This window comes from Eimeria acervulina, genomic scaffold, assembly GCF_000499425.1.
Source record: "Eimeria acervulina Houghton genomic scaffold, Eah_scaff134, whole genome shotgun sequence".
In the NCBI taxonomy this organism is placed as follows: Eukaryota; Apicomplexa; class Conoidasida; order Eucoccidiorida; family Eimeriidae; genus Eimeria; species Eimeria acervulina.
In genome coordinates, this window is record NW_013550277.1 from 1 (window position 1) to 18,153 (window position 18,153).

At 52.4% G+C, this 18,153-nt stretch overlaps 3 protein-coding genes across 3 annotated transcripts; 1 reads left to right on the plus strand and 2 right to left on the minus strand.

Moving 5' to 3' along the window:
* Positions 1 to 5,741: 5,741 nt before the first annotated feature.
* EAH_00019670 (hypothetical protein, conserved) lies at positions 5,742 to 7,655 on the minus strand (the record flags this gene model as incomplete). Its single annotated transcript, XM_013397260.1, has 1 exon — positions 5,742 to 7,655. One exon carries the CDS (start codon positions 7,653 to 7,655, stop codon positions 5,742 to 5,744), a length of 1,914 nt encoding a protein of 637 aa, XP_013252714.1.
* Positions 7,656 to 9,209: 1,554 nt separating this feature from the next.
* On the plus strand, positions 9,210 to 10,391 carry EAH_00019680 (hypothetical protein, conserved; the record flags this gene model as incomplete). Its single annotated transcript, XM_013397261.1, has 1 exon — positions 9,210 to 10,391. The coding sequence occupies one exon, from the start codon at positions 9,210 to 9,212 to the stop codon at positions 10,389 to 10,391; it is 1,182 nt and encodes a 393-aa protein (XP_013252715.1).
* A 1,655-nt stretch (positions 10,392 to 12,046) lies between these two features.
* EAH_00019690 (pantothenate kinase, putative) lies at positions 12,047 to 17,192 on the minus strand (the record flags this gene model as incomplete). The annotated part of the gene is made up of 8 exons (XM_013397262.1): positions 12,047 to 12,905; positions 13,123 to 13,215; positions 13,514 to 13,561; positions 14,239 to 14,303; positions 14,643 to 14,702; positions 15,264 to 15,472; positions 15,773 to 15,847; positions 16,184 to 17,192. 8 exons carry the CDS (start codon positions 17,190 to 17,192, stop codon positions 12,047 to 12,049), a joined length of 2,418 nt encoding a protein of 805 aa, XP_013252716.1.
* Between the last annotated feature and the right edge of the window lie 961 nt (positions 17,193 to 18,153).

An 18,153-nucleotide genomic window follows, 5' to 3' on the forward strand; every position in this document is an offset into this window, starting at 1 on the left:
ACACTGAAGGCAGATGCTAGGGGGTTTATGCAGCTGCCGCAGGAGACCGCCGAACGGTCTACGTACAGAAGGGAAGAGAGTACAGACGCTGCGTCTGAAGGAGAAATACGGGCCAACGACAGAAATGAATTAGGAGCACTCACGAAGTACCCTCCTTGCACGCTCGAGAATAACGGCAGCAGGAAGACGTAGGTGGGTTTCCAGCTGCTAGGGCCGCCGTAATTGGATGCTTTTAATGGCACTGCAAATAAATCTTTGGACGCAGCCCTTTCTGATGCAGAACGACCGTTACATCTTTGGAAGAGAGCACGGAGGGATAATGGCAGTGTCTGCAAAGGAAGGCCAGCCGGAAGTTCCAATTCGCAGACGTCGCCCCTGTTCCTTTGTTATTTGCTTGCCAAGGCTCATTCAAAACGTATCTGCGGCACAAAGCTATTCCACCGCTCCTGCATACCGCTGAATATTATCCTCTTCCATCACACACAGGGCCTGTGGATAGAAAATCTCGTGAACGCCATTGTCAGCTATGGAGGCTATAGTCAAGAAAAAACACCGAAAGCAAGGACCCGTTCATCGATTGCACTACTTCCACGATAGGTTTGTGTGAAAGAGTGCGCTCAGACGGGAACTGGATGCTGGCACTTGTCAGCTGTGGAGGCTAATAGTCAAGAAAAAACACCGAAAGCAAGGACCCGTTCATCGATTGCATTACTTCCACGATAGGTTTGTGTGAAAGAGTGCGCTCAGACGGGAACTGGATGCTGGCACTCACATAGGCAGTCAGGCGCCTTACAAACTGGCTGCAAACACTCATCACACACCTGGCTAGTCTTGAGGAATGGGAGAGTTTTGGGATCATAGTAACTCCCCCGTTTCGCTTCCTGGACCATTCCCTTTCAAGATTATACGTGAAGTAGACCCGAAAGAAAGAACATTTTGGTGGGTTGAGCTTGTCAGGCAGCTTCCGTCGCACATGAGACTTTGATCCGCTTTGCGCACATTTCACACATTGGCGCTTATTATATGCGTGGCACATCAGTATAGACTTTGCAATTTACTTACATCGCGTTGTGTATACACCCGTTTGCTTTCGTCACAATTCGATTGCCAATTCCTCTGTCTTGTTCGACTTATTAAACAATTATTCTTAGTAGGGAGTGTACCTAGGACCGGCAGGAAACCAAAAGTCTCCTGAGAGGGTGGTAGGCAAACCAGGACTCCCTATGGCCTTCCAAGCAGCCCGAAGTGCGTCATAGCTGGATAGCTAACATGTAGGCTGTCTCTTGCAATCCGCGTCCAAACGCAGGTGCACAGAAAACGCTACGGGCGCACCTCTTTATGGGTGAGACACAAATTCTTCGCATGGACTTCTGCAGGTGCCTTCACCATTTTCGATCGTGAATGTTCGTCCATTCTAAAAACACTACTCGCCAGACGGTGCGAAAAAGCTCGCAGCTAGAACTGCGGAATTTATATAGGGGTGCCCTGTGTTAACTTTGATGCTGTGACCCACACTCCTGCCATGTTCAAAATGCACAATGTTCTGCCAGACGTTCCTAATGCGTACGCAGTGAGAAGCTTTCAACTTGTTGGTGACGCCGTGAGTTGAATTTGGCATCGAGCGCCACATTCCAGTCCTGTTTGTGATGCCCACCTTGTTTGGCGGTTAGCATTTTCTGAAGCCCCGTGCCGCTTGGGGACACTGGCGTAAGAAAGCCTTCAAGCGTATTCGTTTAGGCCGTCTCTAGCGCCTGACGTAAGGTATTAAATAATCTGCTTCTACTGCATGATTGGATGCGTGCCTGTTGGGTAAATGGACCCTGGTACGCTGAACGCCTAGGAAACGCCCCCCGATGTCTTAGACAAAAGTATATCCAGACTGTAGCTTGAAATTTTGAACTTGGCGTCTCAAGGAAGCTGCTGCCCAAGGTGCGGAAACCACCGGTTGCATGCCAGCCCCAAGCATATAGTGTTGTTTAGTGTTGCAGGATAACAGCAGTCAGAGGATAGCCTGGCCTCTGCAAGGAAAGCTGCATGCCGTCCTATTATGGCTGTATCTTGCTTTACTTTAGCATAACGGCGTCGATCCCCGTGCGTCAGTCACTGGCCGTGGTCCCCACTATTCACCGCGTAAGGCTTTCCATTTGCGTGGGTGCCGCTCTGCAGACTCACGGACGAAAGGCAGTAGAACGTCGTGGTAGACCAGAACGTTTTGGTAGATTAGGACGGAGCTAATGCACCGAATTGTTATCCATCCACGACGTTATCTTGTGCATTGCTCTGTACTCTGATATAGTGCGCTTAACGTTGAGCATCCCAGCATCCCAGCGAAGTATTGCCGGTTGCAGCATCTTACTGGAGATCCGCTCAGGTCATATTACTTTTGGTGAGTAGACTTGCTTCGACCCTCCTGCAGGAGGCAGGCATCAAATTGTTAGGTGACCGTTCCCCCCTGCTAAGATGGCTATTGATTCGTAATGTAGAATGTTCGTGTCGCCGAGGCTGCAAATATGTGTATTGCGCTGTGGGTGGTCCCTAGGCGATATCATTACGACCTTTGACGGCCAACCGGGACACCGAACCTCGGCTCCAACAGTCATGGTCGTGCGTAGGTTGCAATACGGCGTTGTTGAAAATGCGTTGCTAATAGCTATATGCGTACATGGTAGGCTGTCACAACCAGAATTCCTCCAGAGAGACCAAAGCACAGTGTGAGGTCTCGTCTTTCTTCAGTTACATTATTTTCCAGGATTGCGGACAAGTACCCCAAGGCCAAGGTGTGTCTTTGCGGAACGTGGCCATGAAGGAGTCCGCGGACAACAATACTACGTCCTCGTGTTCGTCTGAAAAACATGCATCGCATGCATTGCTACCCCACTTGGGAAGCTCTAAAGGCAGACAGGGTTTATCCGAGTCTGAAGACTGCAGATCTGGAGCGAAACGCTCCAGATCTGCTCTGCCTGCACAGAATGCTGTGCGGGCTGACAGTTCTGGCCGCCACGCGAAACATGTTCTGCATTTACTGCGGCTTGAGAAGTCGGGGTAATTTCTCGCGATGGTTGGTAGGCTGAAAACCTGCAACAAAGAGGGATCTGCATCTATGGGAAAGAAGCGCATTTTGGCACAGAAGACGGAGACGATGCTGCATGCCTGCTATGGGCGTAACTGCTGCCGTATCCGTCATGGCATTCCATTCTTCAAAGGAGACCACCAAGTAGGCTCTCCCCAATTTCCTCATGCCCCTCCCACTGGCCTACGGATGGAAGGAAGGGACAACTTGCCTTGCATCTCGACTGGAACTGCGGAGGCCACTGCCATGCATTCCCTACTGCATTCCCAAGGCAGTTCTACATCTTGGTGGGCCATACCGCTATATGGTGGTGACCGAATCGCAGCGTTGCCTGAAGGACATGTCTCGTCTGCGTCTAGATGCCTTGGCGACGAATATCCACCATTTAACGACCAGCCTATCCACTATTTAACGACCAGCAGAGAGACGCTTTGCACTGCTTAGTGGATATGCAGACTGACGCTTTGGTATAATGGTCTCTGAGGGCCAAGCAGCAAGTCTGCTGTCGAGAACGCAGCAATAATCCTTGCAAGCGCAACGCAGAACCTGTTGCGCTTCAGGAAGGCTTGGCACAGGAGAGGCACTTCAGTGTGGGCGAACCGCGCATTTCATACGTTGTAGGGGTTGCACGGAGGTTGCAGATGGGGCAGGCAGCAAGATAAGTAAAGTCAAATTTAGACGGGGCTGGCTGTGGCATTTGTGTTGAAATCGAAGGCAAGTAGGCCGTGTGAAAGCGATGAAATAAGTCTATATAGCTGACGTGGTGTTGTTTTCCGCATTCGCCTAATATATGCTTATGCAGAAGCAGGCTGTTGAACAGACAGCCTCAACGTGCCGACTCGGCCTGATCGATTCTTAGGTGCATGGCAACTCCCCCTGAGGGAGACTATTAGCTGCCTGTAATGTAATGTTTATAGCGACGCAGTTCACCAGATTCGGTAGGCTCGTCCGGCGGCCTACCATGCAATTGCCACAATCTAAAAATTCAATTGAAATTGTGAGGCTTGCCGCACCGAAATATTGGAAGGCGAAGCTGTTGTCGTTTCTGAAGCTATCGAGAAGCATGTAGGGCTCAGCTATTCTCGTATTTTAGTCTTGACGAGAAACCGGATGGGCAAGTAATGAGAACGATAGTATGGCCTCGATGTCGGTGTAAGCTATTGCATTCCCTGCAGTATTGACGCATCCCTAATTCGGCTTTTACGGTAGAACCCAACGCGTAAACGTAGCGTACATACCCTAGGTGACGCGCCGTCGACGTCCTGACCATATTTTCCCATACATTCCAACTTCCAGTGAGGCTGCTTGCAAGTAGCCACATCAATCGTGTTTTTGTTCGTGGCTCAATGTGCCCAGGGGGTATTGCCTGTGGCGGTGCAAAGGTATCTTCCGCTTAAAATGAACATTGGAAGGCAAACCAACATCCTCCATCTCTGTGGCATGCAACAGTGAAGAACCCCATTATCTAGGGCTACGGCACTATGTGGGCTTGCGCTGTCATGGATGATACTCTGGTGTACCTTGCGGTGGTGTGCAGCGGAGCGCTGTGCTGGTGCAACCATTACAGACATTCCCGTAATTCGTGGGTATTCGAGATCTCTGGGATGATTGCCTGTTCTCGATGATCCCTAGCTCTCAAGGGCTTCAGCATTCTTAAGAACTAAATATCAGCCAAGACATGCGGCTCACAAGGGATTTTGGAGTGCAACTTTACAAATGGTCTTCGGGGTAGAAATGGTCTGCGCGTACCGGCGCGGCCGCCCTTCCTAAATAGGGGGATGAAGAACTAGGAGAAAACACAACAGAGCACGTGCATGGACCCTCAGCCCTAACAACGCGGTTGTACAATTCTGCAGCGTTTTATTCATAGAGCTGAAGGTTCTGCTGCTTCGTAGAAATAAATCTCATTGAGAAATAAGTCTCATTGCACTAGTATTGCCACCATACCATACCCTGTCTGAGGTTGGTTGTGCATTTCTTGTTGCGTGCATGTAAGATTTAGATTAACAGTTACTAAAAGTGTTAAGCGAATGCAGCAGCGGGACGCTGGGTATGCTCGCAAGTAAGGTTGCTTTGCAGCAGGAGTTGCAGCAAGCTGTCCTTCAACTCATGGCGTGCCGCCTCCTTGCCTCATTAGCTCCATGCCTTTGTGCCGCAGTTCAAAGGACGCCTCGAGATTTACTAAAGGCCGGCTGTTTTCTTGGGGATTCTATTCTTGAATATTTTGACTATTTTGCATCTCACGACTGTCCTCGGTTAAAAGCAATAACCCTTGATACACCCCCCGGTACGGTACGTGACGGGTACATTGCGTGAATGTGAACAAGCCTCGAAAGCGTGCTGCATGGAAACCGCATAAAATAACAAAGAATAGGGAAGCATGAGGACATGCGAATAACAGAGGTTTGTATCAGCTTCTGCAATAGCCCCGCCATCGGTTTACAATGATGATACATAAGCATTGCCTCAATGCTCTCACTCGTTACGCGCTGGCCCCGAAGTCTTGCTTTGTAAAAAGAGGGCCTACGCCAATGCGCCGATCATGCGTTGCGTGCTCTCACAGTCTGTCTCACTTACTGATCTCCACAAGGCCACAGCCGTAGCCGGACAACCAGTATGGCTCAGCAAAGCTGGTGAAGTACGTTAGCTTGTGTCCCGTTATGCAATGCCATTACTCGTCACCGTCGCCATATAGGCTGTAATCATTTCTCCAAGGGTCCCAATTGCGTGTTTTGAAATATCGAGGTGACAGCGCTCCGCAAAACAGTTCTCGCTTCAGCTCTATTGTTTGCCTTTTGCCAGGACGAGTGCCCGTCTTAAGCAACGCTACCGCGTCGCTCAGTGCTTTCACGAGACGTATATTCACCTGATACTGATCTGCCTTACGCCGGAAAGGATCGTAGTCCTCCACCTCGTGTGGAACGTTGGCCACGAGTTCTTCCCACCAAGGACGGGGATCCCCCAACGCCGTGCTTGCTGCATAAAGGGTATCCAATATCAGATAACGGATCCCCAGCGCTTTAACAGCATCTCGTGGAGCCAAGCCTAACAAAACCTTCGTCTGAAAGTGGATCAGATGGCCGGCGAGATCTTCCATCTTGCGCAGCAAGCCTTCTATATCCACTTGGGAAATCGAATCCTGCACGAATAGTGACCGCATAAACCGAAAGGTGAAATCTATCATGTTTACACGAGGATCCTTGGCACGAGCAGCCGCCAAAGAAAACGGCCTTGCAACAAAACCTGGTTGCAAGACTGGAGTCCGATAAAATGGATGTTCCCCGATGGGGTGCCCAGGCCTGCCCGTTGCGTTGCTGCTTTCTGGTGCCGAACTGTCGATCGGACTACCACTAGGTTTATCCTCGCCTAGATAACAGCCAGGCGGCCCTCCCGATACTTGGTGCGTTGCACGGATGCACTCTGCCGAAGGCGCTTCCTGGGATGTCGAGGTTGACAACCAAAAAGACGAGACAATTTTACGTGTCTCCTGGTTTGCTGGGCTTTGCTGGGATGAAGGCATTGACTTCTTCTTAGGGACCCCTAAACCTCCAGTACTTCGTGTTCTACGCCGTGTTTTTGCAGGCGGGGGCTCAGGAGACACAGGGGGCTTCGGTGGGTTTCTGCTGACCAGATGGCGCAGTTCTGAGTAAGGAGAACTACTCGTGCCCTGGCTATGGCTCAATACCGACGAAGCTGAGACGTCGCCAGAAGCCGAAGAAGAACTGACACTATCTGCAGAACTGGGTGGCTGAGGTACTTGATGCGATGGAGTTGCGCTATCAGCCACAAGAGGGGCAGAGCCGCTAGATCCTTCAGCAACAGTCGTGTGCGGAGCTCCGGTAGAATGCAGGCCGAAGAGAATGCGCGGTGCCGATGTGGACGGCCCCTCGCCTGGAGACTCAAACGCCTCACCCGCATTGCCGGAACCACTGGACCAGCCATCGCCCCAAGGCGCACCAAATCCTCGGTGGGGCTGAGGGTCGCTCCAACTAGAAGACAGCCAGGATCCTTCCCATGTCGACAAAGAAGTCATTTGAGTGTGGCCCGTCTGCATTCCAGGATCCTGTAGGGCTTGAGGGTAGGGCGTAGATGAGTAGGGCACGGGTCCACTCCATGTCGGAAACGAATCGCCTTGTGTGCTTGTTTGCGCGTCCTGCTGGCTCGCCGAAACTTCCTGCCACAATTGTTGCTCCATCCACTGCGTCTGCGGTTGGGTTAGAGGAGGTCCTGCAGGCTCGCCGTAGTCACTTGCCAGTCCCAAGCACAGCTCAACCATGGCGTCGACATCGGGGTCCTCATCTGATGTGTCCTCTCGTCCTGCCAGTTGTCGCCCAACACTCTGCTTTCCCCTTTCCAAGTACGAGAAGCCAGCGCATTTTGTCAAGATCACTAGAACTGCTATAACAGAGAGTAGGGCAAACCCCTGACGATATGCGGTGCGCCACTGTGACCGTTCAGGTCTCTTACATGTTACAGGTTTCAAATTCCCGTCTCTATTATTCTGTTCTTCAGAGGGGAGTTCATTCGAGTCCTGAAGCTCGGCCAACTCAACCGAGGCATAATGGGTAGTTGACGGCCGTGGCATGGGTGGCTGTCGTTGTAGTGCCAGGTTGCTTGCCTCTATTGGTTCGCGCACATTCCGACAATATGTCAACAAATTAGATATATTTCGCAAAAAATACGAGGTTGGAAGCAGCCACTACTCTGAACCTGGTTGACGGACGCCCCAACGCGGACGGGATGGTCAAATCGTCTCTTATTCAGGAGCGTGTTGTTTCAGTCCACCGCTGTTCGTAGGCGATCCATATAAGACTGTACTTTTCAATGAAGTGAAAGCATAATGTCATTGCTCCCGGGCCTCAGGAAGAAGAAGCAGTAGTCTTTGGGGCTTGGCGAGCTGCCCCACGAGGAAGCCGCCTGCTATAGTTGCTTATAGCCGCGATGCGAATGGACTATAGATAGCCAAACAGCCCCGACAAAGTAAACAACGGGTATTCATGTTGTATCGTAGTCCCATCGCTGTTTTGAGATTTCAGGCTGCCTAACTTTCAATGCGTGGGAGCAGGATACTGATCGAACGGCAGCACCCATGGACACCAGCAACGATATCCTCATTCTTTTAGTTTTCCAGTGCTGAAATTCAGGTTGATATGCCTCCAACGTAACAATCCGGTAGTGTTACGATACTACCTGTGTGAAAATCGATGCGCACCACTGCAGCTCTGTAACCTGGTTCATCCGGAGTGGTCCCACTCATTTCTGCGTGTTTGCCAGTTAGCTAGCGGGGGCCAAATGGGTGTTTAAAATTATTTTCAGCGTTACTGGATGCAGAACAAGGGGGCTATGCGAGACTCACGTTCAGTGGCGAGTCTCCGCAGAATGCCAAGCAAGGCCGTGCACACAACACAATCGAGAACCCTCCTCCGCTAAGTGCTACAACGAGTGGGTACTTGCTTGCTGACGCAACATTCCGGCATTTCGCTACTAAAATGTTGTCCATATCAATAGAATATATTCATTGGTATCGAACTGTACCTGCGGCATCACAATTCAGAAATGACTCGACTTTTGTGAAGATGTTGGGGTGTCTCCCGCCCCCCCACGAATGCTGCAACGCCTCCCCCATAATGGTTCCGCTTTGAAGCGTGTAGGGAAGCCTCTGGGGCCCGCATTTTTTAGTCAGTGCATAGGGAGTTTAACGGTACTGCGAGTACTAATCGGATATTTCGACGACGTAGGGGAGGAAGGATAGCCATGCTGGTTGCGGCGGCCGGCATTCGAACAGGCTCTCGTGGGGTCGTCAACTTAGTCCGCCTATGTTGTCGAATCTGATACATCTCGTCTTCTCATACTAACTGATTTTGCGGGCCACGGCTATGTTTACAGTGTATTGCATATTATTCGAACGGCAAAGCTGAGCAACTATCTTGGGTGCCCCAGCGTACTCCAGCTGCGTCAGCAGTGCTGCTGCCAATGGAAGGTGACGGCGTCTCTTTTAGAATACAGAACGTCCTAACAGTATCTTCAGAAAAGTGAATTTCTGGAGCTTCACAATTTCTTTCCTTTGTGCATGGCCTTATTTCAAGGAGAGACACCTGCCGCCTTCGGGGTTGCGCGTCGAAACGTGCCTAGACGGCCAATGCATCAGCCTGCTGAAGGAATCGCCGAGTTGCCCGCTCATTTGGGGACTCATGCTTCTTCAAAGTCTGTTTCTTTATGGGGGCAAAACAGTTGGGTTCCCCAGAGGATCCCTCATCTGCGCCTTGCGAGGTTGCGCAGGCCTCTTCGTGCATCTGTGCACGGGGCGAGGTGCGTTTTGCTCTCCGCGTTGGCGGTTGCTGTCTTGTTGCTTAGCTGTTCCCTTACGGTTCCTTTACATGGACGGCGGGGGAACTCTACTAGACGACTGGCAGGCAAGGGACACCATTGGGAATTGGATGAAGATGATCAAGAAATCATCCGACTGTGCATGGAAATGGAAGAAGCAACCAGTCAAGCAACTACCCAATCATCGAACATGATGCCGACACAGCTGGCCCCTATAGGAACTCCATTTCTGGCCCCTCCGCGTATGCAAATGCAGGACCGAAGTGCGCCATTTCCTCCCGCGTCGTCCTCGGCCTATTCGTTTCGCTCCGCCTCCCCCGTCCCTCCTGTGCCTCATCCAGGGGCCTTCATGTGGGGCGACCTTGGCACTCGCCTTTGGGATGTTGCCGTGAGGAACTCGCTCGTTGTCCTTGAAGAACCATCTGCACAGTTGGAGAACCCAGAGAGAGAAAGGGATGAGCACCCAATAGCTCGACCGCATGCTGGGCCCCCCAGGCTGCCATTTTCCCCTGCGGGAGGAGTGCCCAACCCCCACCTTTTGCGGGTGATAGCACCAGCCGCTCCCTCTCCCTCTGCTGCAACCGTAGTGCGGCTGCCTGTTCCTGTGAGGGGGGAGAGGCCGCCCGCCGCCTCCAGTATGTTGGGGACCGTTCTTCACTTCTACAATATATCCTTACAAAATGCCAGAATGAGTGTGCCGCTCACCCCGCTTCCTCAAATCCAACATCAACTACAAATTCCGCAAGTGACGAGCCCCTCGACAATTCCTCCATCGGCTAGAGGGCCAGTGCGCAGGCGGCCACTAGAGAGGCCGGAGGGCGACGGGGGGATTCAAAGCAAACGGGGACGTTTAGAAGTGCTTCCGTCTGGCCCAGGAGGAGGTTCACAAGAGCATCCAGTGAACACTTTAGGAGATAAATCTGCAGGCGAGCAAGCAGCAGCCAAGGCAGCGTCGCTGCCGCGGGGTGATGACAGCAAAAGCCCAATTGGCTGAAGTGGACAGGGAACCTGCACTGGCGAGTCCGACGCACTGTAGAGTCTTAAGGGAATTCAACTGGAGCTCGTGCTTTCATTAACCCCAGCATACAGCACAGGTGGCCTAGAATAAGGGTGTGCTTCTTGGGAACCCGCAGAGTTGGGCTCCTACTAGGTATATTAGTTGCAGTAATTGCCGGACTACCCTGTATCTGCTAAAAATACGCCTTTATTTCATGCTGCTGCCTATTCCATGCTGCCTGTGCTTTCGGCTGGGGATACGGCACAGACGGATTTCAGGGGAGCACGCTGTTTCAGGAGTTGCAGGAACTGCTGATCATGAGGGAATTTTTTATCTGAAGGGGCGATGGTTAGGGGGAGCACTCGACTTAACAATGGCATACCGCGTTGCCATTTGTTTGCTGCAAGAGCACCACCGCCAGACGCCCGTGAGGGGTGTCCACCCCTCTCATGCCGCCCAGCTGCTCGCTTCATGCTTGCTGCTGATCGAAGCTCTTTAGCTGTACAGCACAACGTTGGGGCGCAGAGGCGCAGGAGTTGGCCTGATGGATTATAACCGGGCGGAAGTGACTACTGCAATGCCTTCCGACAGCGAACCTCGTACGAGCGCCCATGAAACGGTCTGGAAGCCGCTAGCCAGGGCGATGCAGTCCTTTAAGATAGGCTGCCTGTATTCAAAAAAGGGAACCGTTGCGCTGTAGCAGTAGCTCTTCTACAGCGGCAGCATCCGAGAAATTGCTGCTGCAGCGCAACTCTACATGCGTTTCAGCTTTTCTGTGACGATGTGAAGAATGACCAAGAAGACGTTGACACGCACAGCAGTTACACTTCACCTCAGCACCTCCCTTGGTCTAGGAGCTGCTTCGCCGCTTCTGAATGCCCCATTTTGCGCGGACTTAGGCCAAAGTCGCCTGCTGCCTTCTGCACAGCATCTCCACCTGCATGATAGATGTGCATTTCAGCGTAGCTCATGCGCCTTTGTTTGCCAGGCCCTTACCTGCCCCTCGGGAACTCTCCAAAGCCTCCAAGGGGATGAAGAGCGCCAATGCAAGACACCATCACGGGCTCACCACTGGCATGGCAGCTTTCTCATTATCAGCCCCATGCTGCCTCGCGTGATGGAATTCCGCTTTATCTGTTTAGCTGACTTTTTTGATGTGTTTGCTTCGGGGGCGTAAAGGTCTCCCTTCTGCCTGCCGCCTACCAACAAGGCGCTTTATTGGTGCACTACTGCTGCTACCCTCATGGCAAGCAGTAAGCGAAAGCGAGAGGCCACAGAAGCTACACGCGTGGTGAATTGGTTTTTATGTGACTAACGGCTCATTGGTTTCAAAACACGTCCCAAAGTTATGGTGCAAAAACTCAGTCTGCTGCTTTTGCCACACCTGCGCCCCTGCTGCGTGCTGCGACGCCTTCTCAGCGCTGCACGTGCTCTCCCCCGTACCCCCAACGAAACCTGCCCGCGAGGCTTCTTACAGTAGGCTGCAGCAGAACTAACCTTCCTGCTGCTCCTACTAACTGCTGCTGCAACTGGCTGCTCCTACTAGTATCTGCTGCCGCTAGTAGTAGTTGCTGCTGCTACTAGCTGCCGCTGCCACTAGCTGCTGCTGCTGCTGCCTCAAGGGAGAGGAGTGCCGGCGTTCGGCCCGGGAGCTACGAGAGCCCCAACAGCCCCGAGATATCCATCGTGACGCAAAAAAAGCACCTGCAGAAACAATGACAGAAGAACACCTTGCCCGGGGAAAGATGGAAAGCACAAAGTCCAGCCGCTGCAGGTGCAACCGAAGCAGAAGCGCCAGCCCTACGCCGCAGCACATCCATACTCACCTCAAATGGGGCCCATGAAGCCGCAGGCTCAGCAGCAACACCATCTTGCGCCGACGCAGGCGAAGACGGAGAGAAGACACTGCTGCTGGTGGTGCCCAAAGGTGGGCAAGAGGGAGAGCGCAGCGGGTTGCCTGTAGAGATAGCTTCTTGCTGGCGACGCTGCTGCTGCTGCCGACGCTGCTGCTGCCACTGCTGATGCTGCTGCTGCTCGTGCAGCTGGCCTGGCTGTGGGTGGCTGGGCACCTCTACATGCGGCTGTGAAGGCATGGCAAAAGGACTAGAAGCGCCCGCCATCGAGCTCCTACACAGGTCTGATGTAGTTGCTTTCTCAGACAATCCTCGTGGCGGCAACGCAGCAGGAACTGCAGCAGCATCTCCTGCTGCTCGAACCTCTGCTGCTCCTGCTGCCCCGGCACGGCCTTCTTCCTTCGGCTCGCAATCTACGGCGGCAGGCCCATGCCGCTTTGCTGTTTCAACGTTTGCCAGCAGCTGCTGCTGCAACAGGATCCGCTGCTGCGCGCTCACGTTAAAATTGGGAGGAGCAGCAAGCAGCGGTGATGCGGGTCCTCGAAGGCAGGTTTGAGGTGTATGCTGGTCGTACTGCTGCATGTAGAAGTTTACGCCCTGCGTGATGGATTCCATCGTGAAATCATAATTATTAATGAATTTACCAGCGAAGAATATCCTGCAACAACAGCAACAAGGACACCCCGGCAGCATGCTGAGCTGCAGTAGCTGCTCAATGCCTAGCTATTCTGCATGAGCGGCGCAGCACATCCCTTCAGCGACTCTGGAGGCCGGAAGACAAGAAATAGGATGCAGCAGAAGTAACTGTAACTATAGAAACCACAGCGATGCTGCAGCACTGCAGAACCTCAAGTCCAGTGCAGGCTGTCCCTCACCTGCGTACGCCGTGGGCGGTGCCGACAAGGTAAGCGAGGTAGCCCAGGTTGTATGACACCATGTGAATCAAACTCCGAGCGATATCCTCTTTCCTGCACCGCAGCAGGGAAAAGAAAAAGTAATGAAGCCGCCATGACAGCAATATACTTTGCCACATATGCATGTGAATACATATGCATAAACATACGCCTGCGCACATGCACACGTGGATATACATATATATATATATATATACATGTATGCATACATGATGATGTCTGAATGTACTATGATTGCATGCACTTTGCTGCGCTGCCCCGCCCACAACCAACGTGGTGGAAAGAAGCTGCCCAGGCCACCAGAGAGTTTTAGCCTCGCATTTCTGCTGGTGTTGTGCCGGATGCCTCTCACCTGGGGCGGGGCCTGTCGCTGTTGGCATCCAAGTAAAGCCGCCCGAAGCTGCACGCAAAACAGAGACAACCGTGTCTGCACAGTCTCTTCAAGCCAATCAAACTCACGAATGCACGCACAGGTCCCAGTATGCTGCAACCGTAACACGTGCAGTAGCCGATCACACTGCGGCACCCTCCCTGCTGTTGTCGCACAGAGAAAATATCCTGGCAGCATCACCGGAGCCCCTCTTAGCATAAAAAGCAGATGTACAGGCTGCGGCTCAGCGCATGCATCCCGGGCTCAACGCAATGGCTGCAGCACCGATAAAGCAGAACAGCAGCAGCAGCCTCAAGTGTACCTGGAGGCCAAAGCTTCGGGGGCAATGCATCGACTGCCAGCCGCATCCCCGCAGAGATCTGCCACTTTCAAGTCGAGTGCGTCCGTGCCTGCAGCCATGGCATATATATATATATATATATATATATACATACATATACGAGTATTTAAATGAGAAAAGAACATCCATACAACGCCCAACATGGAAATCCCAATGCTACGTTTTAACAGGCAACCAATCATCCTCCAGCAGTTTTTTCTACGAAACGCTCAACAGTCCCGCTCATGGCGGTGCGCCTTTCCAGCTAACTTAGCTAGCGAGTCGGCTGGCAGCTAGCCACTTGCCTCGTTCGGATAGACGAACAACTTGACGGAAGCTTTTAGCATGAAATAGGAGCCGCGCCAACCCGAGTACTGTGCCTCCGCCGATGCAGGTTCCTGTCACCCTCACGAAGCTGCTGGCGCTCTTGGCCTGCAGAGGCAGCAGAAAATAAGATATTAAAACGTGATTTTTCTGCTTCAAAGTTATTTAATTAAGAAAGACTTGTTGGACGCGCTTCAACTACTCAGGCAGAAACCCCAGTCATCTCCGCGGCAGCACAACTCAAATGCACACCATCACACAACCTCAAGATGTGGCTGCTTCAGAAGCTGAAGCCCCAACAAGCAACACAAAAGACTCAGGTGATTTGGGCATAACCCAAAGAGCGTAAGAGCCCCTAAGCCGATATGAGTGCTTCTACGCGCACCTAAACAAGCATAACATTTGCCTAAGACTCAGTCTTTGGGAGTTAGAATTAGAGGAATGTACCTTAAGGATGGAGACGCCTGAGCCAATGTTGACGACCAAAAAGGGATAAAGGTCTCGGGACTGACGCAAAGCAACGCAGCAGCTTCAAGAGAAGACAGACATAAGAGCCAGAGACTGCACAAAAACCTGCTACAGAAAACCATCTCCGAGGAGACACGACTAATCGAAGCCTCGGCGTGCTGGCAAAGAGACAGACACACCACGAGAGACAGACGCAAAGCAAGCCAGCAAGCATGTTCACACAGCCTTTAATTAAATCAAAGTTACTATACTGTGTGTTTAATAACACAAATATAATAACATTGGATTAATTAAAGGCTCTATGGACATGAAGAAGCAAACAGCTGGCACCAACAAAAAAAGAAAAAGCAGCAGAGACTGCCATGCATTAGAGCATGCACGGGCCTGGAAGGATTGCAGAAGGATTGCCTATGAAATGGCAGGCGTAGCTGAAGGCCATCGAGGTAAACAAATAGACAGAAAGGGAGACACAGGAAAAGAGACAGGATCAGAGGCAATAAGATACACAAGAGACAGAAATGAGGAGCAAGGGGAGGCACATTAAGAAATGCAAGCAGACACAACTAAAGGCAAATGAATAGGCACTTCACAAGTACGCACCACGTCTACCGGGACCCTCTGTCTTGAAGATAAGTCAAAGCGAAAGACAGAGTTGGTGTGGGAGGCAAGCAGCACAAGCCCCGCCATTATGCTATCAATTTCATCCGTTCGCTGTAGAGACACTCCGAGCTGCTTCTTGAACAGCTCTGCATACTTCATAGCCCCTCCCCCCGTCATTCGCAGCACTCCGCCTTTTACTAAGTTCCGTGCTGCAGCCAAAACAAAAACACAGAAAAGGGGGCAAGCTTCTCCCTAACAAACGCTGCATGCTCAAGCCACCAGCAGCATATGCACAATTCTAAGGAGAAAAGCCCCTTCACCAGCACATCCGCGCTTAGCAGAAGCACTGCCGCAGCAGAGCTTCAAACAGCAGTAGCACTGCAGCGCTGCTGCTGCTGCTGCTGCTGCTGCTGCTGGGGAGGGTTGCTTGTCCTTGCTGCGCTCGGCATGCATGCTGCAGCAGCAGCGATTGAGATGAGGACGACAACAACAAAGAGGGATGGCCGCACTTTGGAGACACTCCAGAAGAGATGATATGGCCTTAGTACGGAAGTAAGTAAACCGCAACACGCGCCGAGGAGACGCTGCACATCCACACAAACAAACCGAAGCAACATCTTACGTAATCCTGCTGCAGCACTTCTGCTGCTGCTGCCGAAACAGCAGCACTTCTGCTGCTGCCGCCGAGGCAACAGCAAGGAACTACAAAACAAACTGGTTGAGAAGACAGCAGCCCCAAAACAGCAGCAGTGGCAGAGACATAACAACGATAAATAATAGTGGGGGGCCCAACAAAGAGAGACACAGGAGGCGGAGACGCAACAAATGCAAATAAGAGGAGACATGAAAAAGAAGTGCAAAGGGTACAGGGAAAAGACAAGAAGAGACAGATGGGAGTAAAATGTCACAAGAAGACAAACCGCGAATGGTCAGGAGGGGGGAGGCCAGATCGAGCGCTGCATCGCAGTTGCTAGCGTATGCCCTCGCGGTGAGTTGTGGGTCTCTGCGGGAGAAGCTGCTGCTGCTGCCCGCAGCAGCAGCAGCTGCTGCTGCTGCTGCGGCTGCGCTCTGTGGCCCCAATTCCTCTATGAACACAACTTTTGCTAGGGTGCCCCCCATGTCTACCGCACAGCGGACTGTTGGAGAAGCTTCTTGCAGCAGCGAGAAGAGGAAGGAAGCCCCCGCACTCAAAGGCTTTCGCGGAATCAACATAAAGATGTACTCCCCTGTGTGGCATCCGCAACGACGGCGATGCCTGCGGCAGCCACTGCCGCTGCTGCTGCTGCTGCTGCTGCTGTTGTTGTTGTTGCTGCTGTTGTGATGATGATGATGATGATGGTGGTGGTGGTGGTGATGGTGGTGGTGGTTATAGCGGTTAAAGCCAACAGACTCAGAAGGGCCCTGAGAAGTACCCCACTGAGCACTGCCGCAGCGACGTCGGTGCTGGCATCGAGACGCCCGACAGCAACTCCTAACAGCTTCAGGGGCAGCTATGGCTGCTTCGGGAGGGGGAGATTCTGCAAGCTTCTGCTCTGTCTGCTTCAGCTGCTGCTGCTGCTGCTGCTCAAAGCGGCTTGGGCTTTGAAGGCACACCTCCTTGTACCTCTGCTGATGCTTTTTGATGCTATCAGTGTTGATTTCAAGAGAAACACCCATGCACGCCGCTGTTTCTGCTAGTGATGCTGCTGCTGCGGTTGGTAGTGCTGATGCTGCAGTTGGTAGTGCTGGTGCTGCAGTTGGTAGTGCTGGTGCTGCTGCTAGTCGTGCTGCTTCGGCCCCTGCTGGTGCTGCGGTTGCAGCAGGTGGTGCTTCTGCTACCCCTTCTGCTGCTGTTGTTATTGCATGCCCTGCAGCCCCTGAAGGCAACCGAGAATTATCTTCTGCGCCGGGCCCCTCTACGGACGCCCGAAGCGCCTCATGAGGATCCATTGTCTGTAAGTTTGGTTTTGCTGCTGTTGCTGCTGCTGCAGCTGCTGCGACCCTCCCGACGCCTAGGAACTTCGAACGCCGCTGCTGTTGTTGTTGCTGCTGCTGCTGCAGGAGACTGCATGCAGCTTACGGGATGAGCAGGGCCTCGAGAGGGGAAGAGCTGCTCCTCCCGCTGCCAATAGCATGGGCCCCCCTGACTGTCTGCTGTATCTCAAGGAGTGAGAGAGTGCATCATTGTGCTGCTAAGTCTCCATAGAAATACCTAAAATGTATATTTAGAATAAATACTAAAATGTCAGGGGCCGAGAGGGCGCCTCCAGCGTCTCCCGAGCAGCCAGAGAGCCGCCGCCAAGGACCTCTCCCTCTCTCTATATATGTGGCCTCTAATTTTCTTCTGTCTATTTGTCCCTTTGAGGGAAAAAATCAGAGTCGTATGCCTTCAAGCAGTTTGCTCCCGTCGTCACCGCTGCTGCCTTTGTTGCTGCCTTTGCTGCTACTCTACTGCAGCTGCATCCGCTGCATGCAGCAGCAGCTGCGAGAAGACCAGGAGCGGCTTGTTGTCAGCTGCGCCTTGAGATGTCTCTCGTGCTCCAGCTGAGTGTAGGCTAGCTGTATCTTTGCTTCTAAACTTTGTTTCGTATCGATCCCTTGACGCCTGCGCACTGTTGCTGCACTGCAGCGGCCGGAGCCTAAGAGGGTCACCTAACCTCCAGCCCCACAAAGTGGGCGTTGTTAGCTTCGCTGTGTTCTCTTCAACGGCATTTGTATGCTGTCTCACGAGTTGGCTCCCGGTACAGAAGGGGCCCCCTGTAGCAGATAATAGCTGAAGAGCCAGGGGGAGTCAATGCAGCAGCGCACTCTCCACAAAGCCTGGAGCGATATGCAAGCTAGGGAAGCCCCTTGCAGCACTTCCAAGCTGCGCATGCATGCAGATAGACACAATAATTGTCAGAAAGTTGCA